At 52.8% G+C, this 27,091-nt stretch overlaps 3 protein-coding genes across 10 annotated transcripts; 1 reads left to right on the forward strand and 2 right to left on the reverse strand.

The window, feature by feature from the left end:
- Positions 1 to 155: 155 nt before the first annotated feature.
- On the reverse strand, positions 156 to 8,608 carry LOC125340498 (keratin-associated protein 10-2). 2 transcript variants are annotated; one of them, XM_048332138.1, is made up of 5 exons: positions 8,599 to 8,608; positions 7,887 to 7,921; positions 6,933 to 7,073; positions 6,308 to 6,463; positions 156 to 598 (listed from the first exon to the last, which is right to left on the reverse strand). In XM_048332138.1, exons 2-5 carry the CDS (start codon positions 7,890 to 7,892, stop codon positions 485 to 487), a joined length of 417 nt encoding a protein of 138 aa, XP_048188095.1. In that variant the 5' UTR covers positions 7,893 to 7,921; positions 8,599 to 8,608; the 3' UTR covers positions 156 to 484. The 2 variants fall into 2 exon arrangements, with proteins under 2 accessions (XP_048188095.1, XP_048188094.1); XM_048332137.1 differs by lacking the exon at positions 8,599 to 8,608 and adding an exon at positions 8,173 to 8,220.
- On the forward strand, positions 5,358 to 25,532 carry Tlcd3b (TLC domain containing 3B). 7 transcript variants are annotated; one of them, XM_048332129.1, is made up of 8 exons: positions 5,358 to 5,755; positions 12,241 to 12,353; positions 14,715 to 14,876; positions 15,918 to 16,048; positions 19,640 to 19,723; positions 23,584 to 23,818; positions 24,220 to 24,315; positions 24,486 to 25,532. In XM_048332129.1, the coding sequence occupies exons 4-8, from the start codon at positions 15,924 to 15,926 to the stop codon at positions 24,891 to 24,893; spliced, it is 948 nt and encodes a 315-aa protein (XP_048188086.1). In that variant the 5' UTR covers positions 5,358 to 5,755; positions 12,241 to 12,353; positions 14,715 to 14,876; positions 15,918 to 15,923; the 3' UTR covers positions 24,894 to 25,532. The 7 variants fall into 7 exon arrangements, with proteins under 7 accessions (XP_048188086.1, XP_048188092.1, XP_048188087.1 ...); XM_048332135.1 differs by having other exon boundaries at positions 24,430 to 24,847; XM_048332130.1 differs by lacking the exon at positions 5,358 to 5,755 and adding an exon at positions 8,369 to 8,465.
- Positions 25,533 to 25,667: 135 nt separating this feature from the next.
- C23H16orf92 (chromosome 23 C16orf92 homolog) lies at positions 25,668 to 26,463 on the reverse strand. Its single transcript, XM_048333110.1, has 4 exons — positions 26,400 to 26,463; positions 26,033 to 26,197; positions 25,868 to 25,949; positions 25,668 to 25,767 (listed from the first exon to the last, which is right to left on the reverse strand). Exons 1-4 carry the CDS (start codon positions 26,461 to 26,463, stop codon positions 25,746 to 25,748), a joined length of 333 nt encoding a protein of 110 aa, XP_048189067.1. The 3' UTR covers positions 25,668 to 25,745.
- Positions 26,464 to 27,091: the final 628 nt, after the last annotated feature.

The following is a 27,091-nucleotide window of genomic DNA, read 5'->3' on the forward strand; positions in this document are numbered from 1 at the left end:
GCTAACCCCCTCCCTTCCCCACTCTGGGCAGGCTGGTGGGGTTTTTGTTTTGTTTTAAGAGGGAGAGCAGAACACAAGACACTCACCTCTAAAATAACCAAGAGTCCATACATAGGGTGCAGATGGGCACCCCTATATCCTGATACTCAAGGCCCCTCGGGGTCCTCCCATAATGCTGTCGTGGTCAGAAGTGTCCTGGCCCTCACCCACACCTGTAATCATTTACTTGGAGAGGGAAGGGGGGTCAGGGGCACAGGCCAGAGAACTAGTTCCTTTCCCTTCTAGCCCTCCAAAGGAGCTGCAGGCTAGCCACCCATGGGTTTCCAGGGGCCAGGCTTTCCACTGCCGATTCCCAGCCTGGAGAGCTGGGGAAGCCATTGGTAGTTCCAGAAGCCTGGAGAGAAATGTCCTGATGGCCCTCAGGAAAGGGGGCATGTGGATCCTGGGGGCTGACCACTCCCCAAAGACCAGGGGTCCTGGGTCCTCATCGGAGCTTGATCTCAAAGCAGAGACAGTTGAGGCTCTGGCAGTCGGGGAGCTGGCAAGCACAGGCACAGTCGCAAAGCGGGCAACAGTGAGGGCACTGAGGAGCCCAACCCTGTGGAGACAGAAGAGAAGGATTGGTTTTCCTTCCACAGGAGAAAGGAGCCCAGGGGGTTTGCTCAGTGGAACAGAGGGTGCCACCCACTATTTGGGGGAACAAAATCTGTTCCTTGTACTGTTGAGAAGTCAAGCCATGTTCTTATTAACAGAGTTCAGAAGCCAGAAGCTGTTGTGAAGGGGTGCTCTCCTTACTGCATGAACCCAGGGGCAAAGGGCCCTGTTCCTGCTACAACTTGGGGGTCCCAGTGTCCAAGGATGGATCTGCTGCACCCTCACAGCCTTGTGTCATCAAGTTAACACACAGGAAGTACATTTGCTCTTCCGCCTATCACTAAACTATGAACATAGTTCTTTTTTTAAATTTTTATTGTCAAACTGATATACAGAGCAGTTACAGTTTCATATGTTAGGCATTGGATACATTTCTTGTACTGTTTGTTACCTCCTCCCTCATTCTCCCCTCTCCCTCCCCCTGAACATAGTTCTTGGCATGAGACAATCTGCAGGATATCATTGTGTGTGTGTGTGTGTGCGCGTGCGCGCGCGCGTGTGCTAGTACTGGGGCTTGAACTCAGGGCCTAGGCACTGTCCCTTAGGCTTTTCACTCAAAGCTAGCACTCTACCACTTGAGCCACAGCTCCACTTTCTTCCTTCCCTCCCTCTCTCCTTCCCTTCCTTCCTCCTCCCCTCTCTCCCTGTCTCCCTTTCTATTTTTCTTTCTTTCCTTTCTCTCTCTCTCTTCGCTTCCCAATACTGGAGTTTGAACTCCCTTTTGGCAGGCATTCCATCACTTCACCTATCCTAGCCTGTCATTCTTTTTTTTTTTGGCCAGTCCTGGGCCTTGGACTCAGGGCCTGAGCACTGTCCCTGGCTTCTTCCCGCTCAAGGCTAGCACTCTGCCACTTGAGCCACAGCGCCGCTTCTGGCCGTTTTCTGTATATGTGGTGCTGGGGAATCGAACCTAGGGCCTCGTGTATCCGAGGCAGGCACTCTTGCCACTAGGCTATATCCCCAGCCCCCTGTCATTCATTTTTGAGCACCAAATACTTTTTTTTTTCAGGCAGGAAAGAAAGTTTATTACCGAACTGCTGGCCTGTGGCCAAGATGATCCATGGCCGGAGAGAAGGGAGAGAGGGAGAGAGAGACCAAATACTTTTTATTTATTATTTTGGGGAGGGTGGGTTGTGGGGCATGAACTCTGGGCCTGGGCTCTGTCCCTGAGCTCTTCAGCCCAAGGCTAGAGCCCTACCACTTAAGCCACAGTGCCACTTCCAGTTTTCTGGTGGTTAATGGGAGATAATAGTCTCATGGATTTTCCTGCCGGGCTGGCTTTGAACCTCAGTCCTCAGGTCTCAGCCTCCTAAATTGCTAGGATTACAGGTGTGAGCCTCCAGCACCCAGCTCCACTTCCAGCTTTTTTGGTGCTTAATTGGAGATAAGAGACTCCTGAACTTTCCTGCCCAAGGTTAGCTAACAACAGGAATCCTCAGCTCTCAGCCTCCTAAGTAATTAGGATTACAGGTGTGAGCCTTGGCACCCAACATAATGCTTTCTAGGCTAGCTCAAGTGGTAGAGTGCCAGCCTAAGAGGCCTGAAGCCCTGAGTCCAAACTCCAGTATCACAAACAAAAAACCCACTTTAGGGGCTGGGAATATGGCCTGGTGGTAAAGTGCTTGCCTCGTATACATGAAGCCCTGGGTTCGATTCTTCAGCACCACATATCTAGAAAAAGCTGGAAATGGCGCTGTGGCTCAAGTGCTGGAGCTAGCCTTGAGCAAAAAGAAGCCAGGGACAGTGCTCAGGCCCTGAATTCAAGCCCCAAGACTGGCACAAAAACAAACAAACAAAAAAAAAAAAACACTTTACTAGTTTCCTTTGAAATATTTTAAAGAAATTTAGTGTTCCTTTTGAGACAGGGTTATCCCAATGTAGCTTACACAATCCTCTTGACCTGGCCTCTCACGTGCACTACCACACTCGGCACAAAATTTTAGAGTTGTATCTGGGATGGGCATGAGGGGTAGGGGTAGAGGTAGGGGTAGGTAGCCTCTCATTCTCCACTGAGCTGGCAGGAGGACTCCGCTAAGCAGGCGTCTGAGGCACAGGTGGACACTTGAAATTAAGCATATTATTTTCCCTCTTTAGGCAGACAGAAGAGGGCTCTGTGCTCCAAGGAAGCAGGCTTGTCTCTTGGGGAGAAGGAACATCATGTCCTTAGAGACAGAATGGGAGATGTAACCCCTGCAGGGCATGCTCCTCCACCCTGGGAAGGGAGTGATTTGCAACTGCCAGGGGCATGGACTGGAGGCAGGCCAAGTGGCTGAAGTGGGACAGAAGACAGGGTTCTCGGGGCCAGAAGTAGAGCTAGTGACACAGTTACACAGCTCAATCAGAGACCCTGCCAAGCCAGGAATAGGGAAATGACCTTTCCAACAGCTGAGGTTTCGGGGTGCGGTGTCAGATGACTGGCGAGATCAGCTGTCACCAGGGGCTCCAGCAAGGGGAAGGGGCCTGACAGCCCCAGGGAAGAAGGGGTCTAAATTTGGCTGTGCTATTGCTAACAGCCAGAGAAGGGAGGAAGAACCCTAGTGGATCAGGTGGTTTGTTTGGTGGTGATGAGGGAGTGGTTAGGGGGCATCGCTAGGGAGCCCCATGCTGTGGGTTTTTAGAGGCCGACACTATCGTTCTCTGCAGAGCTGGAGGCTGAGGCCCTGCTGCCCTTACCTCAGAAAAGAAGGGTATTAAAAGCATCTCTTGGCTGTGTCCACAGAAGGGTTTAGATGCAGTCATTAATAATAGGCTAATGGATTTCTTGACTCATAGCAGTGGCTTCTGGAAGGAATCTGCTGTTTAAGTACATTAAAGGAGAACTCCACAAGCCTGTTAACCCTTACATGTCTATAGACTCCTGAATGAGTTTTTCACTTTGAAAGTTTTCCCATAGAAAAAGAATTGTTACTACTTTCAGCTAAGTAACATTTGTATCAAGTTTCCACTACTTGGTTATTTAAAGAAAACTTCAGTAAAAGATAAGTCAGAGGACAGAAAGAGAAAGAGGAGACAAAGAGAGAGAGAGAGTGTGTGTGTCACCATCTTTATTGGTTAGAGTTCAGGCCCTACAGCCAGGAAAAACCTGCGTTTAAATCTCAGCTTGGCTAATTCATGTTCTGAGCCTCAATTTCATCACCTCTGGAACAAATGTAACACTTGCTTCACAAAGTTACTGTAGGGAATTGGGAAGATGAAAGAGAACTGTAGCCAGCACCAGTGGCTCATGCCTGTAATCAGAGCTACTCAGGAGACTGAGATTTGAGGACCATGGTTCAAAACCAGCTCAGGCAGGAAAGTCCAAGAGACTCTTATCTCACCAAAAAGCCAGAAGTGGAGCTGTGGCTCAAGTGGGAGAGTACTAGCATAAAAGCTCAGGGAGAGCAACTAGGCCCTAAATCCAAACCTAAGGTCCAACACACACACACACACACACACACACACAACTAGCCTCATCATGATAATTCTAGTCCCCTTAGAAGTTCTTAACCCAAGTGGATCAGATCACGTGACAACTTGTTTAAAAGTTGCAGGGGCTGGGAAGGTGGCTTAGTAGTAGAGTGCTCGCCTAGCATGCATGAAGCCCTGGGTTTGATTCCTCAGTACCACATACACAGAAAAGGCCAGAAGTGGGCACTGGGGCTCAAGTGGTAGAGTGCTAGCCTTGAGGGGGAAAAAAAAAGAAGAAAGAAAAAAAGCCAGGGATAGTGCTCAGGCCCTGAGTCCAAGCCCTAGGATTGGCAAATAAATAAATAAATAAATAAATAAAAGTTGCTGCCTCAGATCTACTAAGTGAGGAGCCTGAAGGCCTGGCTTTCTTTTGAAGTGTCTTATCTGCTTCTGATCACACACAGGTAGAGCTCCAGGACAGCTGATCTTTCTCCCACTCTACAGCAACAGCCTATCTATCTCTCTATCCAAGGAAATCCCGAGAGACATAGAATCTGGTCTGTGGTCAAGTCCCAGGGTCCAGCCCAGAGTCAGCAGTGACTCCTTACATATGTGGTGGTGGGAGTGGGAAAATGAAGGGATTCAACCCTCACCACAAAACAGCACAGCATGCAGGCTTCTCCCCAAGAGGCAATGAGAAGCCTGGGTTTGTGGTCTGGCTGGCCCAGTTCCAATGACCCCTGGCAAGTTACTGAAGTATCTGTGAGCCTTAGTGTCTACAGGTATCAAACAGGCAAGAGATTTGTTACCTTTGTGGTTCTTATTGTTACTATAAGGAAAGGAGAACACAGAGACTTCAATGTAGTTTCAGGAAAGACAGCTCAAGGACAGAGTCACAGACCTGCTCCTGGCTATTCCAGAACCCTTCCAGATTCCTTCCTGTTCCAGCAGAAACTGGTAAGGTCAGACCCTGAAAACTACAGATTGGGAAATTCCTGAACCAGCAGGTGGAAAACTTTGACCCTCTACAGTCACCTCAGTCCATCCTCTCCTAAGGAGGAAATGACCAGGCTATTCCCTTTGTGTGGACAGACAGGGACAGGACAGTGTCCTCGGGAAAACGGGAATTCGGTAACAGAGCAGCTCCAACTGGAGTTTTTACATGGTCGTGGAGCTTGAACTCAGGGCCTGGGTGCTGTCCTTGAGCTCTTTTGCTCAAGGCTAGCGCTTTACCACTTTGAGCAACAGTGCTACTTCTGGTTTTCTGGTGGTTCATTGGAGATAAGATCTCATGGACTTTCCTTCCCAGGCTGGCTTTGAACTGTGAGCCTCAGCTCTCAGCTTTCTGAGTAGCTAGGATTACAGGCGGGAGCCTCCAACACCAGGCCCAAGTTCTCCATATTTTTCCTCTTTGCCCATGAACCCTAACCCCTGGAGCCCCTCTGCTGACTACCCCTAGGGAACCAGAAATTTATGAGAGAAAAGCTCCTTACCCAAATTTATTTTGAAACTTAAAAAATCTGCCAGGGATTTTCAGGCCAAGTTATGAGTTTGGGGATTAATCTGTTCTCGCCATGTCCCTCCTGGGAAAGTCATCACTCTAAGAGCAAGAGTGCTTTGCAGTCTAAATCTGTGAGCCCCAATCATTGTCTGAAAGGTGGCAGATCACACTGAACATCTTTAAACCCACAAATGCAGAAAGGGCCCCATTTTTGTCTCCCTGAATATTTATTGCAGCCAATATTGAGGGTTAGCCAGGTACCAGTGGCGCACACCTGTAATCCTAGCTACTCAAGAAGCTGAGAACTGAGGACTGTTGTGAGAAGCTAGCCAGGGCAAGAAAGTCCGTGAGACTTTTTTTTTTTTTTTTTTTGCCAGTCCTAGGGCTTGAACTCAGGGTCTGAGCACTGTCCCTGAGCTGCTTTTGCTCAGTTGTCCCTGAGTTGCTTTTGCTGCTCTCTACCATTTGGGCCCTATTACCACTTCCGGTTTTTTATGTGTACGTGGTACTGAGGAATTGAACCCAGGGCTTCATGAATGCTAGGCAAGCACCCTACCACGAAGCTACATTCCCAGCTTCTGTGAGACTCATCTCTAGTGAACCAGCAAAAAAGCCGGATGTTGTTCATGCTGACTCCACATGACTCTGGAGCCATGCTTGGTGCAGAGTTGGTACTCTGTAATAAAAAGGTTGGAAAGAGAAAATGAAGACACAGATCATACTCAGACCAGGGCTCTGTGGCACAAGGGTATGAATGGCACTCACAGTTTCACTGGGCTGGGGGCAGCAGGCATCCAAGTAATGGGCTGGACTGGGGAGAGGGAAGTCGCAGGCTTCTGCACAGGTCCAGCAGCAATCCTGGGGTTCAGAGGCACCTTGCTTCTTGCAGTTGAAGCTGCAGTCGGTGCAGCAACCCTGGGCCTAGGAGATGACAGCACTCAGGATTTGGACCAGGCAGGAGGTAGGGAGAGAGACTGGCTTTTGTTGCCAGGAGTCGGTGGCTCATGCCTATAATCCTAGCTACTCTGAAGGCTGAGATCTGATGATTACAGTTTGAAGCCAGTCCAGGCAGTTAAGTCCATGGGACCTTAACTCCAATTAATCACAGAAAAAGCCAGAAGTAGTGCTGTGGCTCAGGTGGCAGAGTGCTCCCCTTGAGCAATAGGAGCCCAGGGACAGCAACTGGGCCCTGAGTTCTAGCCCCAGCAAAAAACAGAAATTTTAAAAAGGCTGGCTTTGGAGAAAGGGGCAGAAGAAGGGGTGACTAGGACCAGATATATGTGGGGATTAACAGCAGAGGTGTCTCGGGATAAAAGCCTGTAGGTGAGGGGGCAGACTGATCAGTTCCGGACCCCAGAGCCCACCCTGTACTCCCCACCAGGCCCCTCACCAGCAGGCAGTGCCTGGTCAGCAGCACCAGGCCCAGGAGCAGTAAGTAGATGCCCACAGCGATGAAGACAATGGCAGGGATGGGAAGCAGCAAGGGAGGGCTGCTGACAGAGGCCGGGGCTGGGTTCCAAGAGCTAGAGACCTGGACAAGCGGAGGAGGAAGGGGTGACTCAGGAATAACAGGAGGGACACAGAGGTGGCTTGGGGTGTGAGGGGGAGGGTCAACAGGATGACACCACCGAGTCCCATCATCTTATCCCCCAAACGTGCTTCCTCCCTCCATCTTCATTTTACTATCAAGAAGTACTGGTTGGTCATTCTAGAACCTTCCAAGGCTTACAACTTACAGCTCTTCTTTTCAGAATGCTTCTCCAAACAGAGTTCTTGTGCCTGACTCCCCATACCAGGGCTTTAACTTCCCTCAGCCCACATTACCTGACACTCTTCCCCACCCCCACCCCCGCCCCTGCCCCGCCCATCCTAATTTGCTGGTTTGTCTTTTTCCGTATCAGCTTCCTGTGCATCCCTCTCTCCCTCCCTCCACCCTTCCAATCCCTCAGTGCTCAGAGGCTTCCAGTGACTCAGGGCCAATTCTTCAGTCTAGCCCTGCCGGTGCCTCTCTGCCTCCCACAGACTCTCCCTCCTAAGTCACAGTCACACTCACACACACACACACACACTCTCCCTCCTAAGTCACACACACACAAACACACACACACAACCCTCCCCCCCCCCCCCCCCGCCACTTCGGCTTTGCCCTGCCCACAATCCCACAATGCCTTTGTCCCCCTGATTACTCAGTAAACCCCTTCTCTGGACGGGGATATGCGGTCCCCCGGGCCGTCCGTCCCGCGCGGGCCCGTCCCGCAGCCGGGCCGGACGCCCTCCCCTCCCCCGCCCGGGCGGAGCCGGGCCCGCGCGGGGCACGGGCGTGGGAGGGTCCGCTGGGACTCACGTCCATGGGGCGGGGCAGCGCCTGCCGTCCGGGAGCTGCTGGGGAGAGAAGGAGGTGGGCTCAGGGCTGAGGGGGGGGCCGGGCGTCCCGGGCGCCCATTCCCCGCTTCCCTTTCCCCCCCCCCCCCCCCCGACGGCGGGACTCGAGGCCCCGCGATGGCCGCGGGTGGGTGGGACCTCGGGGGCGGGTCGGGCGTCGGAGGGCGGCGCCTCGCTCGGGGGTCCCCGCGGCGCGGAGCCCGCCTGCCCCCCCACGGTCCCCACACCCGTCCGCCGGCCGTCCGCACCCTCGGGGCCGCGGGCGGTCCGCAGGTTTCCGCGCCACGCGGGGTCCAACCGGCCGCCGCGCCAGCACCGCCCCGGAGCCCGGCGCCGCTTCCCGCCGTTGCCATGGCGACCGCGGCGCCGCGCTACGGCGGCCGCGGGGACCCAGCGCGCCCTTCCCGCCCGGCGTCTCCCGCCGCCGGATCGCCGCGGCCGCGGGTTCCATCGTCCTCGCCGTCCTCCGGGCCGTCCCGCCACCACCGGGCCGGAACCAGCGAGTCCTCGCCATCGCCGGCTCGATCCCCGTCCTCTGCAGGTGCCGGGTGTCGGCGGAGGCACCTCGGGCCCTGGGGGGCCCGGCGGGGCGGGGGGGCCCCCGAGCCGCGGCGCCGGCTGCTGCGAGCCTCGCTGAGCCCATCGCCGCCTCTGCAAAAGGATGGACGGCTCACCTCACAGGGATTTTATAAAAAAACAAACAAACAAACAAACAAAACAAAAGCACCAAAGCGAATCTGTTAATTCTATGGAATTACCCTTATTTTTTTCCAACCTGAGCTCACACCTCTCCATTTTTCCTTTTGCCCTCCGCCCCCTCCCCAGCCTTCCCATCACTTACAACGATTTCCTCCACCCACAGCATGTAGATCTTGTTCCTTTTCGTTTTCCTTTTCTTTTTCTTTTTGGGCGCTGGGCTTGAACTCAGGGCCTGGGCGCTGTCCCTGAGCTCTTTGGCTCAAGGCTAGCTCCTTACCACTTTGAACCACAGCCCCACTTCTGGTTTTCTGGTGGTTTCTTGGAGATAAGAGTCCTCTGGGATCTTCCTGCCCAAGGCTGGCTTCTTGTCCCTTTCCAACTTTAATCCTACCCCCCTCATGCCCAAAGGCTTCACACTGACTCCAGGATAAAGCCCAGGTTCACTGGCCCACTCTGAGCCCTGCCTACTTCCCATTTGTTCATTCAACTGCACACCCCGCTAGTAGGGTTTAAGTTTAAGGTGAATTTCCTGCCTTCCAGTTTCTGGCATGAAACTGAAGGAAAGAGGTCAGATAATACATTTATAAAACTAACATTTAGGGACCAGTCCCTTCATCAGGGCTCCACCTAACAGGACCCACTGAAGGTTTGTAAGTCAGTGCAGGGGACCTTTACAATTTCCCTCCCTCCCCTGATAAACTCCACCATCCCTCCAGTCTGTGCTCATTCTGCCCCTGTGGCTCTTACTGTCCAAGATGGTGCTGCCCACCCACAGGCCTGGATAGGTGCTACTCTTCAGCTTCATCACAAGCCTGTGTACTCTCCACATCGGCCTCTGGCTCCTACTTACTCAGCTCTGTGTAACCTTGGGGACCCTAAGGGAACCGATTCATATTCTCTGAGTGCAGTCGTCCTTGTTCCCCCCGCTCTGGGGGCAGTTCCCCCTTTGCACAAGGGTGAGGTGCCCCTCTTTGTGTTCTCCACCCCCTTGCACCTTGCCACAGCTGCAGTCCCTGGAGTTTTCTCACGCTGCGAGGCACCCACAGAAGTTGCCAGAGCCTGATTTCCCTGGATTATGAATCTTGCCTTCCATTTCAACCACACCAAGAGATCCCAGCCCTCTCTTTAGCTGCTCCTAGATTCTCAGAGGGGGTTTTCAACCCAGAAAACAGGAGCCTAGCTGTCCCCAAATGTCACCACTGTTGATTCAAAACCAGGGACAGATTGTTTCCTTGGGTCTGTCTTTGTGGGTGTGGTGCTAGAATTTGACCTCAGAGCCTTCTGCTTGCTAGGCAAGTGTTCTACCACTTGAGCCATTTCACCCCCAGTGCTTTTTGCTCTAGTTATTTTTCAGGTTAGCGTCCCAACATTGTTGCCCAGAGTCAGCCTGGACACATGGATCCTAGCTTCAAGCTTCCCAAGGGGTTGGAATGACAGGTACACACTACCTGGCTTGTTAGTCAAAGTGAAATATCTAACTTTTTTTTTTTTTTTTTTTTTTTTTTTGGCCAGGGCCAGCCTCAAGCCTCCCAAACCTCTGCTTCCTGAGAAGCTGGGATTAAAGATGTGAGCCACTATATTCAGCTTGTCTACTTTTCTGAGAGTCTTAAGAATGAGGCCATTCCCATCTCAGCCCCAGAAAAGGCTTCTGGGAATAGACCCTGTCTCCCTCTCTTCAGCCCTGCCAACAGAGAACCATCAGCCTTGGCAAGGGGCCCCAACATCTCCATGGTCTGCAGTGGTCAGACTCTGCTGATGGTGCTCTGTTCCTACTATTGGCTCCCATAGTATGCAGGTCTGCTTGCTGCCAGGAAGGCAATAGGATGGGTGATGTATGAATCTCACTGTGCCAAGGCCTCACTTCTGCCCAAGTCCTAACAGCGGTGGGAGGATGGCGCTCACGACTTCCCGGGCCTCCCTCTCCTCCCTCTCCAGAACTGGAGATGTCAGGAGTATAGGTTGTAGGTCATGTAAGCACTGCCCCTAGAATGGGGAGAAAAGGAGTAACTACTCTGGAGTGTGAGCTGGGTGAGGGATAGGAGACATAGGAGGGCTCAGGGATTCAGAGAAGAAGAGGAGGAAAAGGAGGAGGGAGAGAGGAAAGAAAACTGAGTGGTTCTGGGATGAGGCTTGAGTGTGGGAAAGGAACTAGGTAGTTCTGATTTTGATCTAATAGCTGCAGCCCCTCCTGAGGTTGTCAGACAATATTGTCACCTAGAGATGAAGAAAAGGTTTACCAAGTTCTTTATTATGAAAAATGAAAGGTTTGTGCGTAGGTCATCAACCCAGGGGAAACAAAAAAGCTGCGCTGGTGCCTGGTACTCCAGACCTGTGATCCCAGCACTTAGAAGCTGAGGCTGGAGGATCATGAGTTTGAGGCCAGCCTGGGCTACTAGTGAGGCCCTGTCTAAAATAAATAAATAAAGAAACATGGGAGGGGAGTATGGCTCAGTGGTAGAGTGCCTCCCTAGCATGCACAAGGCCCTGGATTAATCCCCTGCCCCACAGAAAACAAAGAAGAAAACAATCATTCATGAATCCCAAAGTGAACACCAGTATTGAAACACTGACCTCTTGAATCACCAGGTAGAACTTTGTAAAGTTCTAGCCCAACTGCGGTGGCTACTTAGGAAGCTGAGATCTAAGGATCACAGTTCAAAGCCAACCTGGGCAGCAAAGTCCATGAGACTCTTATCTCCAATTAAATCACACAAAAGCCAAAAGTAGCAGTTTAGGCCAAGTGGTAAAGCACCAGTCGAGTGAAAAAAAGCTAAAGGACAGTACCCAGGGGCCCTGAATTCAAGCCTCAGCACTTCTCTCTCTCTCTCTCTCTCTCTCCTCCTCCTCCTCCTCCTCCTCCTCCTCCTCCTCCTCCTCCTCCTCCTCCTCCTCCTCTCTCTCTCTCTCTCCTCCTCTCTCTCTCTGTCTCTCTCTCTCTCACACACACACACAGAGTCCTACTATTATCCTATTGATAGATAAGCATCTGGAGGCTCAGAAGAGTTGGGCATGGTTCTTGGCTAGTGAGTGGAAGAACCAAAATTCAGGCTCAAACAATGGGACTTTTCTAATATGTGACAGAGGCTCAGAGAGGTTCTGAAAGAACCTCTTGGTCAAGATCACACAGCCAGGGCTGGGAAGTTGTTTCAGTGGTAGAGAACTTGCCTAGTATGCATGAAGCCCTGGGTTTGAGTACTCAGTACCACATACACAGAAAAAGCCTGAAGTGGCTCTGTGGCTCAAGTGGTAGAGTGCTAGCCTTGAGCAAAAAAGAAGCTCAAGGACAGTGCCCAAGCTCTGAATTCAAGCCTCAGGACTGGCAGAAAAAGAAAAAAAGGATCACACAGCCAGACCCTGGGAAAATAAAGGGCCTAGCCCCTGAGTTGTCTGCCTCATCTCACCGGTTGCAAGCCCTCACCTTTATTTGGTGTTCAGAACCGAATCCTTGGGAACTGTAGCTCACCAGGGACAGGTGCAAACAAAAGTACTAAATAATAAATGCCCGGCGCCCTGGCCAGGACACTCAGCCGGGCGCGGGTGGGGGGAATCGGACCCTTGTGTGGGTGTCAGGTGGGGGAGCAGCCACTCCTGGCTGCTCACTGGTCACTTATTCACAGCCTGCGATGCTATCACTGCTGCCCAGCGGTCGCTCCGAGGAGCTAGCGCCCAGGTCCAGAGGATGAACACCACGGCGGCCTCTGCACAGCCGAACCTGAAGCCACAGGAAACGGTAACGTCCAGGCCCGGGGTCACCTGCTGACAAGTCCCCAAGGACACCTGGTGAGCCAGGCCCAGGGAGGGAAGTCACGCGCGCCCCCGCCCACACCACCCTCTGTGTGCTTTCTGGCTGAGCTCCCAGGCTCGGACTTGGCTGGTGGTGGCTCTATCTCTCCAGGGCATGACCAAGTACTTTCTAGAATACCCAATGAAGGTGCTGAGAGAGTGTAGGACTTCCCATTCAGGGGGTTCTTTTCTGTTTATTTGTTTTGTTTTTGTTGCCAGTCCTGGGGCGTGGACTCAGGGCCTGAGCACTGTCACTGGCTTCTTTTTGCTCAAGGCTAGCACTCTGCCACTCGAGCCACAGCAACACTTCTGGCCATTTTCTATATATGTGATGCTGAGGAATCGAACCCAGGGCTTCATTTATAGGAGGCGAACACTTTACCACCAGGCCATATATTCCCAGTCCCCAGGGGGTTCTCTTCACTATTATTTATTTTTGTTGGTTGTGAAACTTGAACTCAGGGCCCGAGTGCTGTCCCTGAGCTTGTTTTTTTTTTTTCTACTCAAGGCTGGTGCTTTACCACTTGAGCCATAGCTCCACTGCCAACTTTTTGCTGGCTAATTGGACATAAAGTCTCACAGACTTTCCTACCCCAAATGGTTTTGAACCTTGATCCTCAGATCTCAGCCTCCCGAGTAGGTAGGCTTACAGGTGGGAGCCACCAGCACCCGGCTTGGGGGGTTATTTCAGATGGCATACCAGTTCAGCAAAACACACACACACACACACACACACACACACACACACACACACACATTATCTTTTCAGTTCCATTATTTTGCTGCCAGGCTCTCTTTCACACCTTTCTAGCTTGCACACCTTATCTTTCTTTAACTGAGATCTAAGGCAGCCCATAGTGACTGATAAGATATTATAATGAGTCTCCTTATTTTACATATGTGGAGTGTGTGTGTGTGTGTGTGTGTGTGTGTGTGTGTGTGTGTGTGTCTCTGTACACAGGTTCTGGGGCTTCTCCATCACTGTCTCCATACCACTCCCCTCCCCCACACCTGTGAGTGCACCTGTGCGTACATGTTCTGGTACTTGAACTCAAGTCTTCAGGCTCTCACTTGGCTTTTTCACTCATATTACTTGAGCCACAGCTCCACTTTTGGCTTTTTGGTGGTTAATCGAAGAGTCTCAAGCTAGCCTTTTTTTTTTTTGTGCTGGTCCTGGGGCTTGGACTCAGGGCCTGAGCACTGCCCTGGCTTCTTTTTGCTCAAGGCTAGCACTCTACCACTTGAGCCACAGCACCACTTTCTGCCTTTTCTGTTTATGTGGTACTGAGGAATCGAACCCAGGGCTTCATGCATGCTAGGCAATCAGTTTACCACATTTCCAACCTCTGTTCTATTTTCATACAGGGAAAAAAAAACCCAAACTACTTCCAACATATGCATCCTTATTCACCTTTTTATTTTACACAATTTTTGTTGCTTGATTATTTACAAATGATGTTTTATTTTCTTCCTTCCTTTTCTTTTTCCAATGCCAGTGGTGAGGCTTGAATTCAGGGGTGCTATCCTTGAGCTTTTTGCACTCAAAGCTGGCACTTTACCACTTGAGCCACAGCCCCACTTCTAGCTTTTTGGTTAATTGGAGACGAGAGTCTCACAGATATTCCTGCTTAAGCTGGCTTCAAACCAGGATCCTCAAATCTCAGCCTCCTGAGTAGCTAGGATTACAGGCATGTACCACCAGCACCTTGCTTGGTATTCTAAAAATTACTTCCTTTTAGAGGACAAGATTAAAAGCCCATACTGTAGTTCAGGCTACTAGGCTCATAGCCCAGCTACTAATCTGGATGGCCTTGGGCAAGCCAATACTACCTCTCTGCCTCAGTTCCCTCAGCTGTCTGCAGAGTTAGCCAATGTAATCTCTCTGGGAGGACTTAGGGAGGACTGCAGTACTTGACACCCAGGAAATGTACAAACATGGCTAACAGTAGGTTAGGTGGGGCAAAAGAGAAAACAAAACCACTTGCTATCTGGGCACTGGTGGCTCCCACCTGTCATCTAGCTATTCAGGAAGCTGAGATCTGAGAATCGTGGTTCAAAACCAGTTCGGGTAGGAAAGTCTGTGAGACCTTATGTCCAATTAACCAGCAAAAAGCTGGCAATAGAGCTGTGGCTCAAGTGGTAGAGCACAAGCCTTGAGTGGGGGGGAAAGCAAAGGGACAGCACTCAGGGCCCTGAGTTCAAGCCCTAGGACTGGCACAACACCCCCACACACACACACACAGTGCTACAAAACAACAAAGCCTTGTCATAATTCTCTATGGTCTCCCCTTAATCCTTTATTTCTCAGACAAGCCTATGCAATCTTGGACTATTTTGTCTGAAACAAGAAGAAATTGACAAGGAAAGAAAGAAATGTAAGAGAGAGTCCAGATTCCAATGAAACTTGGGCCTGATCTTCCCCGGCTCCTGGCAGGGGAGCTTTTTTCCCTTCTGAATTCTACATTCCAGGGTAAGCCACAGGTCTATAGGAAAACCATCCTTGGGTACTGGAGGGGCACTGTGCCTCATCCTTCTTTCTCCTCGCCTTCCCCTTGTCTCCTTTCCTCCTGTCTCCTCTCCAGTAGCTCTGCCACTTACTGTGTGTTCTAGGACAAGTCATTGACCACTCTGAGCCTCAAGAGGGGACTGATGGTATATGATTGCACTAATGTCCAAATGCAAGAATTTACAAAAGGATAGCTCAGTGTGTGTGTCCGTCCTGTGGGTGCTTGAAATGATAGCAGCTTGAACATTGTAGGAGGTCATTTATATACATTTTCTCCACTTAACTCTCAAGTGAAACTACCCAGAGTAGGGTAGATAAGAGTCTCATGGGCTTTCCTGCCTGAGTTGGCTTTGAACCACGATCCTCATATCTTTTTTTTTTTTTTTTGCTAGTCCTGGGCCTTGAACTCAGGGCCTGAGCACTGTCCCTGGCTTCTCTTTGCTCAAGGCTAGCACTCTGCCACTTGAGCCACAGTGCCACTTCTGGCTGTTTTGTATATATGTGGTGCTGGGGAATTGAACCCAGGACTTCATGCATATGAGGCAAGCTCTCTTGCCACTAGGCCATCCATATTCCCAGCCCGATCCTCATTTTTTTTTTTTTTTTTTTTTTGCCAGTCCTGGGCCTTGGACTCAGGGTCTGAGCACTGTCCCTGGCTTCTTTTTGCTCAAGGCTAGCACTCTGCCACTTGAGCCACAGCGCCACTTCTGGCCATTTTCTGTATATGTGGTGCTGGGGAATCGAACCCAGGGCTTCATGTATACGAGGCAAGCGCTCTTGCCACTAGGCCATATCCCCAGCCCCCGATCCTCATATCTTAATGTCCTGAGTGGGTAGGATTACAAGCATGAGCTGCTGCATTCATTTTTGCCAGCCTTTAACAGTGATAGGTGATTGGATCTCATAGGCCCGTGTATGCTTAGAGATGAAGGAGGCTAAGAGGAAAAGTTCTGCAGGATGTTGTGTTGAGGTGATCATGGTCATCTTTTCCCTTCTCTCCTTCAGACAGGTATGCTCCTGCTGTTTGTACTAGGTTGCATCTTCTTCCCACTGTGTTTTGCAACCATCCGTTGGAGCCTGCAGAACCATACCAGCCTGAAGATGGGGACACAAGAGGCTGTTTTGGTGGCATCAAAGTAAGTAGATAGGGTGAAGGTATCTTCCTGGGGGAATTCATTACGGGGGGGAGCCGGTAGCGGACATGGGGGCAGGGAGGGGGGTAAGGTAAGTTTAAGAGTCAAGTCTTGAAACTTTCGCGTCCTTGAACTTGGATATTCTGTGGAGAGGAGTTTAAAAATAACACCAGCTTCTTTTCTTCGAGGACATGTGATGTGAGGGTAATGCGAATGAAAGTCTGTAAGAGAGGGATTGAAAATTCCTGCAAAGAACTGGGTGCTAGTGGCTCATGCCTGTAACTAGCTATTCAGGAGGCTGAGATCTGAGGATCGCAGTTCAAAGCCAACGCTGGCAGTCAGTGAGACTCTTGACTCTTATCTCCAATCAATCACCAAACAAACATGGGTGTGGAATTTCACTTTAACCAACATTCATAGCTTTGATATCTCACCGTTTTTGTTTCCTAAACCTGTTAATTTTTCTCCATCACCTGAACTCAGGAGATTGGGGTCTCTTTTTCGTTCAGCCCTGAGGCTAGGAAGTCAGGTCTGTAATTATTTCTGGCTATTCTTTTCTGGGTCTTTCCAGTATCTTGCCACCAGAGGGCAGCATGAAACTGCAAATCACAGCTGTGGGGCTGTAGAGAGGAAAGAGAATGAGTGGGCTTTAGGCTGGGAAGGCCAATGGCAGAGTTGGTTACAGAGGGGGAATCTCAGGGCCAGCCAGGAGAGCACAGGACAGTTTGGACATCAGGCTCTGTATTGTGGTCTGTACGACAGTTGGGTTCAGGACACACAGATGGGGTTCAGGAAGGCCATAGAAACAGGGTGAGATGTACCATCTCAGAGCTGAGCCAGGCTCCTGATTGTTGGTGTGACACTGGCCTGAGTTTCCTGGTGGGTGAATGAGGGGACTGAAGCAAAGCTGTTATGTGAAGTGGCAGAGGAAAAGGAGCCAGGAGCTGGCCACTAGTGTCATTAGCTACTCAGGAAGTTGAGATATGAGGATCTTGGTTCAAAGATCGCCTGCCTAGGCGGAAGGATCCCTGTGAGACTTTTATCTCCAATTAACCACTCAAAAAACAGAAGTGGCACTGTGGCTCAAAGTGGTAGAGCACTAGCCTTGAGCACAAAGAGGCTCAGGGACAGTGCCCAGGCCCTGAGTTCAAGTCCCATGACACCCCCCCCCCCCAAAAAAAAAAGAAAGAAAAAAAGGAGCCTGCTCAAGCTCCAGGTAGATTTTCTTTGGGGACTGTGTTTTATGCCTTTTTCAAGCCTTTGTATTACCTCTCTGCTGCCTGGGGAATCTTACCTTCTATCAACTTTGTGACCCAGGAGAACAATGTCACCCATGGCTCAGGACCCTTCCCTGACCAGTCACAAAGGGCCAGGCCCCTCTGCCTGGCTCTGTAAAGTGGTCAGGGGAGGACCTGGACCTATGGAAGCCAAGTCTGGGTTGCATGTTCAGAGCATCATGAGTTTCCCTCACTGTCTCTCTGGGTGGGGATGGGGGTGGGGAAGAGGGCCTGGGTCTTGAGGGACAGCAGGTGTGAGATGTTTGGGCTCCCATCCTTTCTCTTCAAAGCTTCATTCAGGGGAAGCAGGTGTGCTTCCTGAGGCTCTCTTCCCTGGGGGAGCCCCCAGGCTGGGGCGGAGGGCCCTAAGCTGTAATGCCAGGCCTGCATGGAAGAGGCTCCTATTGGGTGGCATTGTCAGAAAAGGAAACGCCAGGCCTGTCTCATCTCAGGCCCATCTGGGGGATACAGAATCCCCTCCCCGCTGACCTGGGGATCCCCAGGGAGGTCACCTCCTTTCCCAAGAGAAGAGCCTTCTTTTCTCCCTTCACCCTTGTCTCCAGCAACCCCCCTTGTGCTGCAGCTGCTGTCTCTTTAAGAGCCTCCCCCTCCCTTTTCCCCTGCTCCCCCCCCCCCCCCATCTCTGTCGCAGCCGCTGCTGTGCTCAGAGCTGCATGGGAGAAGCCTGCTGCAGGTCCAGTTCCTCCGTGTCTGGTCGGTGCCTTCGTTTCCCCCCCCCTTTCCCTCCCCTCCTCCCCGAAGCTGGCAGCCTCCCCTCCCCCTCCCCCCCACAGGGGGCAGGGGGCTGGGCACCCACTCGCTAGGATGCCATGTGCAAGTGTCCACGCTGGGCAGTGGCGACTGTGGTGGCCGCGAGGGAAGGCGGTGGTGGCGGGAGGGCAGCGCTGACTGCTGACCACCCGTCCAGCCGCTCCTCCGGCTTCCTCCTCTCCTCCCTCCCTACCTCCCTCCTCCCAGGGCTGGCACCAGCGGCTCCCCCACCCCGCCTCCTCAGGCCCTCCCAGCCTCTCCACGTAAGCCCCCCCACCTGCCGTGCTGCCGCCCTCCCGCCCCTCCCCCCGCTGCATCCTCCTCCTGTCCCCTCTCCCTGTCGGTCCTCTCCTCAAGTCCTCTCCTGGTCGCCTCTCACCCGCTTTCTCCTGCTCCCCCATTCCATCCTCCCGCTCCCGGCCCGGCCCAGCCTGGCCCAGCCAGCCCTCCCTCCTAGTCTCCTCCAAGTGGCTCTTCTCCCTGCTTAGGGTCCGGCTCTCCTGTCCCCCTCCTGTCCCCGCCCTGTCCCCTTTGTGCCCCTTCCTCTTTCTTCCTCCTCCTCTGGCTTGGAGTCCTTTCTTCACCTCCAACTCCCTTCAGCTCCGTGTCCCTGGTCCCTTCTCCATCCCGCTTGATCTCCCCGCCCCGGGGAGTCCGGAGCCACCATGCTGGCCCCGATGGTGGCTGGGGGGGTGGTGTTCCCCGGACTCTTTCTCCTCTCCAAGAACACTCTCCAGCGGCTGCCCCAGCTGCGCTGGGAGGAGCCCGACGCCGTCATCGTCTCTGCCAGGTAACCGGCCGCCCTTCCCTCAGCCCCTCTCCTGATCTGCCGGCTTTCCTGGGGACCTCCTGGCCCTCTCAGCCCCAGGGGGCGTCTGAGGGCTTTATCTCCAGCTTCCTTCCCACTGGGGGGGCCTTATCTTCCTGGGAAATCTCATTCCAAACCAGGTGCCTGCTCCACTACTACAGACTGCTGTGCTTCCTCTCCCCTCCCCGTTCACCCCAACATCCACTAAAACAGGCCAGCATGTGGTGACAACATTCTTATAAGATTGGGGGGGCAGGGCAAGGGCTGGCATGGGGGAGGATACGAGGCACAGAGCAGTATATGGTATATGTCCCCGCCACCACAGGACCAGGGCCAGCACCAGGGAAAAACTGAGGTCCCAGTGGGTGAATGAGGGGCTAGGGTGACAATTAGCATGGAGAGTGGGTGACCCAGTGGTCCAAGAGCTGCTCGGGACTCCTTTTGCCCTCTTAGCTGTCCCCTCCATCCTTCTCCAGGGAGAGGCCTGGCTCACCTCAGGATGACCTCCCTGATGTCCTGAAAGGAAGGCCACCCAGGGCTCCCAAACTGAGCTGGGCAGGAGCACTGGGGCGAATGAGGTCGTGGTGTGGTGGTGATGGCGGTGGTGGTGACCAAGCCAGGCCCCTGGGAGAAGGGTGAGCTGGGAATGGTGCTGGGACCAGGTTTCCAGACTTGCCGAGGAGAAAGCCAGGCATAGACTTTTGTGCCTTGTGTCACTCTTTTCTCTGTCTCTCTTAGGCTAGTGTCCTCTGTCCAAGCTATCATGGCGTCCACAGCTGGCTACATCGTGTCCACCTCCTGCAAACACATCATTGATGACCAGTAAGTGTCTTGGCACTAGCCTCTGCCCATGTCCCCCGCAGTACCCAGATCTTCAGGGAACTGTCAGTGGTCCCTTAGCCCTTCACTTGGGCTTCAGCAACTTCTTATAACCACTGCAACTCAACACCAAGGGATAAATTTATCCCATCCGGTTCTTAAAGGTCAGAGCCAGGGGGAGCAGGATGGCCTGTGTATGGGAAGGGGGGGTGGAATCAAAGTGAAATCTCAAAGGAGCTCCTGGTTGAAGTCCCAGACCTCTTGTCCCGGACCTCTTGTATTGTCGCAGCTTCTGAGTGTCACCTCTCCTTGGGGCTCCTCCTGCTCTCACACCTCTCAGACCCCATTTCTTAGCCAGTACCCTAGTGGGATGCCCCCTCCTATCTTGGCTCACCCACCAGTACCTCCCAGAATTCAGATGTCTAGCCCAGCTCCATGCATAGGGGAGGAGAGAGAGATGACACTGAGCCACTAAGGGTCAGGCAGCGGAGGAGGGAGAAGGGTGAAGAGGCCAAAAATTGGCAAAGGCAGATGCTGCAGTGCCTAATCCTTGCCAAAAAGGCCCAGGCCTGAGAGGTGGGGCAGAAGGAGGGGAGGAGGAGGAGGAGGAGGAGGAGGAGGAGGAGGAGGAGGAGCAGCTATTGGCCCTGTCCATGGTGCTGACCAGCCTGATCTAGCTGTCCACAGGCTGCTGGGCGATGCTTGTGCCTCTGCCCAGGATGTCCTCTTCTCATTCTTAGGTTTTGGTTTTGCTTTTCCTTCTTCAGTGTTTTTTGAGGCTCAGGGAATATGGCCAGGGTGACCCTGATCTCCAGGTGCCCCCCCCCTTTTTTTCCTATTGGCCCCAGTTTTTTTTCGGTAGCTAATAAATTCCCTCCATTGTGAAATGAGGCAGGTCTGCCCTGAAAGACTGCTACAGGGAGCAAATGAGTTGATGCCTGGAACAGTTCTTTGCTCATTCATAAAGATATTTAACTCTTCAGACCTTACCTGATTATTTGGCTTTCTCTATTTTATTTTATTCATTTACTTTTTGCATCAAAACAAGGACTTGAACTCAGAGCCCGAGCCCTGTCCCTGAGTCATTTTGCTCAAAGTCATATGGAGCCACATGAGCCACAGTTCCACTTCCAGCCTTTTGGTGGTTTCATTGGAGATAAAAGTCTCACAGGCCTTCCTGCCCAGGCTGGCTTTGAACCATGATCTTCAGATTTCAGCCTCTTGAGTAGCTAGGATGACAGGTGCGAGCCTACTAGAGACCAGCTACTTGACTTCTCCCCAGCCTTTCCCACCATGTCCCAGATGAGCCTAGCTTCCAGCATCACCTCACACCTTCTTACCCAGAGGTCACCTTCTGGCTGTTGTCTCTATTCCCCACTCCAAGTCTGCCCCCCCCCCCCACTTTAATCCTCAGGTAGGTGGGAGGATCCGGGTTAATCCCAGGGCAACAGCTGTTCCTGCTTCTGAGCACCTAATTGCTGGTGGGCGGGGCTGGGATAAAATGCTTCTTGTGGCAGCCCAGGGCTTGGGGTCCTTTTTTGATTGTTCCAATCCTAAGGGTCCCCTTCTCCCATTCTGTCTGCTGCCTGGGTCTCTGGGTCTCTACCCTGCTTATAACTTTTCTATTTCCTTTCTGGAGTATTGCTGCCTTTTTTCCCTAGCCAGCTGCCTCTCTCCCCTGCCAACTCCCCCATCCTATGCCCCAGGCCACTGCAACCATGGGTTCCTGGAAATTCAATAAAGAGGAGGGCTGCTTGTTCCTTGCTGGCCAGCCTGCTTGCCACACCTCGAGCTGTCCTCAAGCCCAGATTTCCCACCTCCCTCAGCAGCTCCTCACATGAGGCCTTAGCTGTTTCTTCAGAGTGTGGCTGACTTTACATTCTTCCTCCAATATCCTAGGCAGGACGCGTGTGCTGGTCCTAAGGCTTGAACTGAGGGCTTGGACACTATCCTTTTTTTTTTTTCCTCAAGGCTAGTGCTCTACTACTTGAGCCACAGCTCCATTTCTGTTGGGTTTTTGGGGTTCTTTTTTGCGTGTGGTTAATTAGAGATAAGGGTCTCAGATTGGTCTGCCCCAGCTGGCTTTGTTGATCCTTAGAGTTCAGCCTCCTGAGCAGCTGGGATTACAGGTGGGAGCCACCAGCATTGGGACCCCAGGCCTGCCTTTCTGACTTCCCACCCCTACCTCAGCCCTGTTTCAAGCCCCCAGTATTTCAGAGAAAGTGCTGAGGTGCTGACTCAGGAGGGAAAAATGCAATGCTGCATATTCATGTGCTTTTCTGTTTACTCACAAAGTCTTGTAGAACTTCTCCCTTCTCAGCAGGTTTTTGCTCAGCATTCTCTCCTTAATGCTTGGCTGGACATGAAGAAACAGGAGATGGTTGGCCATCAGCAGGAGCAGCACCTCTGTTTTGCCAATTAGGTCTGGCTCTGATGATATATAAAATGTTTGTCAGCATTGGAGTTTGAACTCAGGGCCTCATACTTGCTAGGAAGGTGCTCTACCAATTGAGCAATTCTGCCAGTGTTTGTGCTTTAAATATTTTAGGTAGTTTGGTGTCCAGGGCCAACCTGGACAAAGATCTTCCCACCAATACCATGGAACTGGGATTGTGGATGTGTGCTATCATGCCCAGCTTCCATTATCCTTGGCTTATTTGTTGAGATGGAATCTCACTCACTTTTGCCCAGGTTGGCCTCAAACCATTGTCCTCTCAATCTCTGTCTGTCAAGGGGCTGGGATTATAGATATGAGCCACCCACACTGGGCCCATCTCTTCAACCTTTTAGGGACAGCCATATTGTCTAGCCTCTCCATGACTCAGTTTTCTTATCTGTGCCATGGGGATCAATACCACACCTAACTTTTATAAGGTTTGAGGAGGACCAAACCAGTTTAGCCATGTAAAGTCTGTTTTTTCTTTTTGTTTTTAAACTGGAACTCAAGGACTCATACTTGATCATTCAGCTTGCTTGCTCAGCTGGTGCCCTACCACTTGAGCCATGCCCCCAGTCCTGCATCTTGCTAGTTACTTTAGAGCTAAGAGTCTCACAAATGCTTTCTGCCCAAGCTGACTTGGAACTGCAATCCTTTGGAACTCAGCCTTCTGAGTAGTTAGGATGACAGGCATGAGCCACTAGTGCCTGGCTGAAGATGTAGATATTAATGTGGGTGCTTGGATAGGGCAGGCAGATACTTAGTGTTGGGCCTCTTCAACGGCTGCGTGCTGTAACCTTGAGTGTCTGCTTCTGGCTTGAGCTGGGTTCAGTCTCTGCTTTTTGACCTGTAGGTATTCTGTGGTCTCTCCCCACCCCCTTCCATTATTACAGAAAGACAGATTGGGGACAGAAAGAGAGAGAGGTGGACTCTGAGGTCTATCTGGCCTGAGTCCCAGCCTTACCGCTCACTGGCTTCATGACTGTGTGACCTTGGACAGGTCTCTCTTCCCCCCTCTTCAGTTCCAGCATCTGTAACTTGAGACTCACTTCTGTCTCAAGGTTCTGCAGGGAGATCCCTGGAGATCTTGCTCATGTGGCTGGAGCTGCTCACTTGGGAGTTGCATGCTTCCTCTTCCCCTTGATTCCCTCCCCCCCCCCCCCCCCCCCGCCTTTCTCTCTCTCTTCTCAGTCATGGGACTTGAGGGCTGTCCCTGAGCTTTTTTGCTCAAGGCTAGCACTCTACCACTTTGAGCCACAGCACCACTTCTGGTTTATGAGTGGTTAACTGGAGATAAGAGCCTCACAGGGACTTCCCTACCCAGGCTGGCTTTGAACTGCGGTCCTCAGATCTCAGCCTCCTGAGTCGCTAGGATTACAGACGTGAGCCACTGGTGCCCAGCTCTATCTCTCTTTCTGCCCAACAGGCACTGGCTCTCCTCTGCCTACACGCAGTTTGCTGTGCCCTACTTCATCTACGACATCTACGCCATGTTCCTGTGCCACTGGCACAAGCACCAGGTCAAAGGGCACGGAGGGGACGATGGGGCGGCCCGAGCTCCCGGCAGCACCTGGGCTGTGGTGCGCGGCTACCTGCACAAGGAGTTCCTCATGGTGCTCCATCATGCTGCCATGGTGCTGGTGTGCTTCCCGCTGTCTGTGGTGAGTCCTCCTTGAGTCCTCCCAGAGTTGGGTGGCAGAGAGTTGGTGCTCCATCGCCTACCAGCCCAGCCAGCGGCTGGTGAGGGGACAGCGGTAGGGTCCTGAGCACCAGCTGGGCCCAATGTCTTCAGGATTAAGTGAAAGAAGGGAGGCTGGGAAGGTGGCTTAGCGGTAGAGTGCTTGCCTTGCATGCAGGAAGCCCTGGGTTCGATTCCTCAGCACCACATACACAGAAAAAGCCAGAAGTGGGGCTGTGGCTCAAGTGGTAGAGCGCTAGCCTTGAGCAAAAGCAGCTCAAGGACAGTGTCCAGGCCCTGAGTTCAAGCCCCAGGACTGGCAAAAAAAGGGGGGGGGTGGAGAATTTGGGCAAAGGTCCCCCTCACCATCTTCTTTCTCCTAAGGTGTGGAGACAGGGCAAAGGCGATTTCTTCCTGGGCTGTATGCTGATGGCGGAGGTCAGCACTCCCTTTGTCTGTCTTGGCAAGATCCTTATCCAGGTGAGTGAATCCCTTAGGAGAAAAGAGCCTGGACTTGGGGGTGGGGAGGACAGAGGCCTTGGGCAGACGGGCCCACCCCACCCTCCCACCCCATTCTGTCTGTTCCATTTGTAGTACAAGCAGCAGCACACGCTGTTGCACAAAGTCAACGGGGCCCTCATGCTGCTCAGCTTCCTGTGCTGCCGGGTGCTGCTCTTCCCTTACCTGTACTGGGCCTATGGGCGCCATGCTGGCCTGCCCCTGCTCGCCGTGCCACTGGCCATCCCAGCCCACGTCAACCTGGGCGCCGCTCTGCTCCTCGCTCCCCAGCTCTACTGGTTCTTCCTCATCTGCCGTGGGGCCTGCCGCCTCTTCCGACCCCGAGGCTCCCCACCACCCTCACCCTGTCAGACCCAGGACTGAGGGGGGGGGGGCTGGGTACTCTCCACACCACACCCCATGGAGAGAGGGCTCTGGGACTGACAGGGGGTGGGGTGGGAGCCAGGGCCTCTCACCTTGACAGCCCCAAGGCTGACAGGTGGACTCTGAAAGTGGAGAGGGGGGGGAAACACCTTCCCTCAGGGGCTGAGAACAGGTGACAGAAGGCAGGAAGTGGTGGGGGAGCTCTTCTCCCCACAGTACCCCCAGGCTGAGGCTGAGAGCCTCCTGCGCACCTTGTGCTGGGGATCCAAGAAAAAAAAAAAAAAAAGGCAGAGGGTGTCCATTCTCTCTGAGGGCTGGAGCGCCAGGGGGAGACCACAGGGACTGAAGGGGACCAGGAGTCAAAAGATATGGGTGTGGGCCACTCTGCTGCAAGCCCCTCCTCTGCCCCCATCACCTGGGAGGAGAGGTAACCCTAACTCAACCCCCCCCCCCCCCGCCCCATGGGCTGCATTAGGGCAGTTGCCCCCTATGGCTTCTCTCTGGGGAGGCCAGCCTGAGGAATCTTATTTATTTTATTTATTCTTCGCCCATATCACACTAATCTGTAGGGGTTGGGGGCGGGGATGTGGCTGCTGCCCCGCCCCCTTGGCCTTCCCAGTGCTGAGCACCCAACCCCCAGGGGCAGATGAGGGTTGCCCCGCCCCCTCCCACCAGGCTGCGCACGCACCTCACCCTCGGGGCCCTGGCTTGTCCCTGGTGCTACCGACCTCTCAAGGCTTCCTCTAGTCTGGGGTTCCGGGGGCCCTGGGAGGTACTTTACAGACCCAGACCGCTAATAAAGACGATCTGCGTGAACGCCACCAAGGTCTCCATGTCTGCTTTGGGGGGCTGAGAAGGGGTTGGGGGGATGGCTGGGGAATGGAGAGGGTGGGAACCCACCCATCCCAGCCAGTCTATTACTAGCAAGAAGAGGTGAAAGTTAGGACCTTTATTTATCAGCCAGAGAGGCTGGGGGTGGGGGTGTCCCAGAAAACATAGTGTGAATGTTCAGGGCTCCTCTCCCAGTCCTAAGCTCCTTTCTGGAAGTTCCTATGGGAGAATCAGAGGGGTGTGTTACACACGGAATTTTGGGAAGGTTGTGGAGGGCGGGGGGGGGGGGTGCTGGGAACCAGGGTCACTGGTGCCTTACATGTGGGTGCAGAACTGGAACAGGAGAAACAAGAAAGCCACCACCAGGATAGTCACCAGGATGTGATGAAAGAGCCCAGGGCCTGAATCTGTCAGACAAGCAGGGTTCATGCACTGCCCCCCTCCAGAGGGCTGGCCTGGAGGGAGGTGGTGTTCTTCAACTGGCTCATACCTGTCTTAACAAAGATGACTGGTTTCTCTCCAATAATCTGGGCCACAGCCAGCAGGCTGGCTTGGTCCGAGTCTGGATAATCAAAGAAATCAACTCTATCTAGGAAGAGTGGCGAGTCGGCTCCTGGGGCTATAGTCTCGCTCCTCTTCTGGCTGGGTGCTAGGAGGACCAGAGCAAAGTCTGTGACAAAAGCCCTGAAGACCCTGTCCCCAAGCCAACAGGACAGCTGGTGGGGTGTGGAGGACTAGCAAGGAGGGTGGAGGGAAATGAGAAAGCTCTAGGACTGGGCTCCCAATCCCTAGGGGCTATTGCCCCTCAACCCCACCTCTTCCTTCCTGGTGCCCTTCCGTTGGCTTCCCACCTGTGCCTATGGTACCCAGCCCGGCCAGCCACACCCACAAGGACACCCATTGCCACAGCCTCATGACCCCTCCAATCCTGTTCCAAGTTGGGGCTCTATGATGTCAGAGTCTAGAATCATTCTGATGGTTCCCTCTGGCTTGAGAGAAGATGGTTCAAGAAGCTGTGACTGCTTCCCCAAGTGCATGAACTAGGAGAGATGGTGCTACACGGCACCTTCACTGGTGATAAGATAGTGCTAGTGGCTGTGGGAAGAGGGGCTGGGGGGGGGGCTGCTGAGTGGTGGAGCTCTTATCTAGGATGTGCAAGGCCCTGGGGTCCTCCTCAAGCACCACCAAAAAAAAAAAGTGAAATAAAATACAGTGTTGTAGGAGCCAGGTGCTGGTGTCTCATGCCTGTAATCCTAGCTACTCAGGAAGCTAAGAGCTAAGGATCATGGTATGATGCAGGAAAGTTCATGAGACTCCCATCTCCACTTAACTAACAAAAAGCTGGAAGTAGAGCTGTGGCTCAAGCAGTAGAGCACTAGCCTTGAGAGAAAAAGCGCAGAGACAGTGCCCAGGTCCTGAGTACACACACACACACACACACACACACACACACACACACACACACACACAGAGTCAATATTGCCCCAAGAAAATCCCAGAGCACAGCCAGGCGCCGGTGGCTTATGCCTATAATCCTAGCTAC

The sequence above is a fragment of the Perognathus longimembris genome, chromosome 23 (assembly GCF_023159225.1).
Source record: "Perognathus longimembris pacificus isolate PPM17 chromosome 23, ASM2315922v1, whole genome shotgun sequence".
Classification (NCBI taxonomy): domain Eukaryota; kingdom Metazoa; phylum Chordata; class Mammalia; order Rodentia; family Heteromyidae; genus Perognathus; species Perognathus longimembris.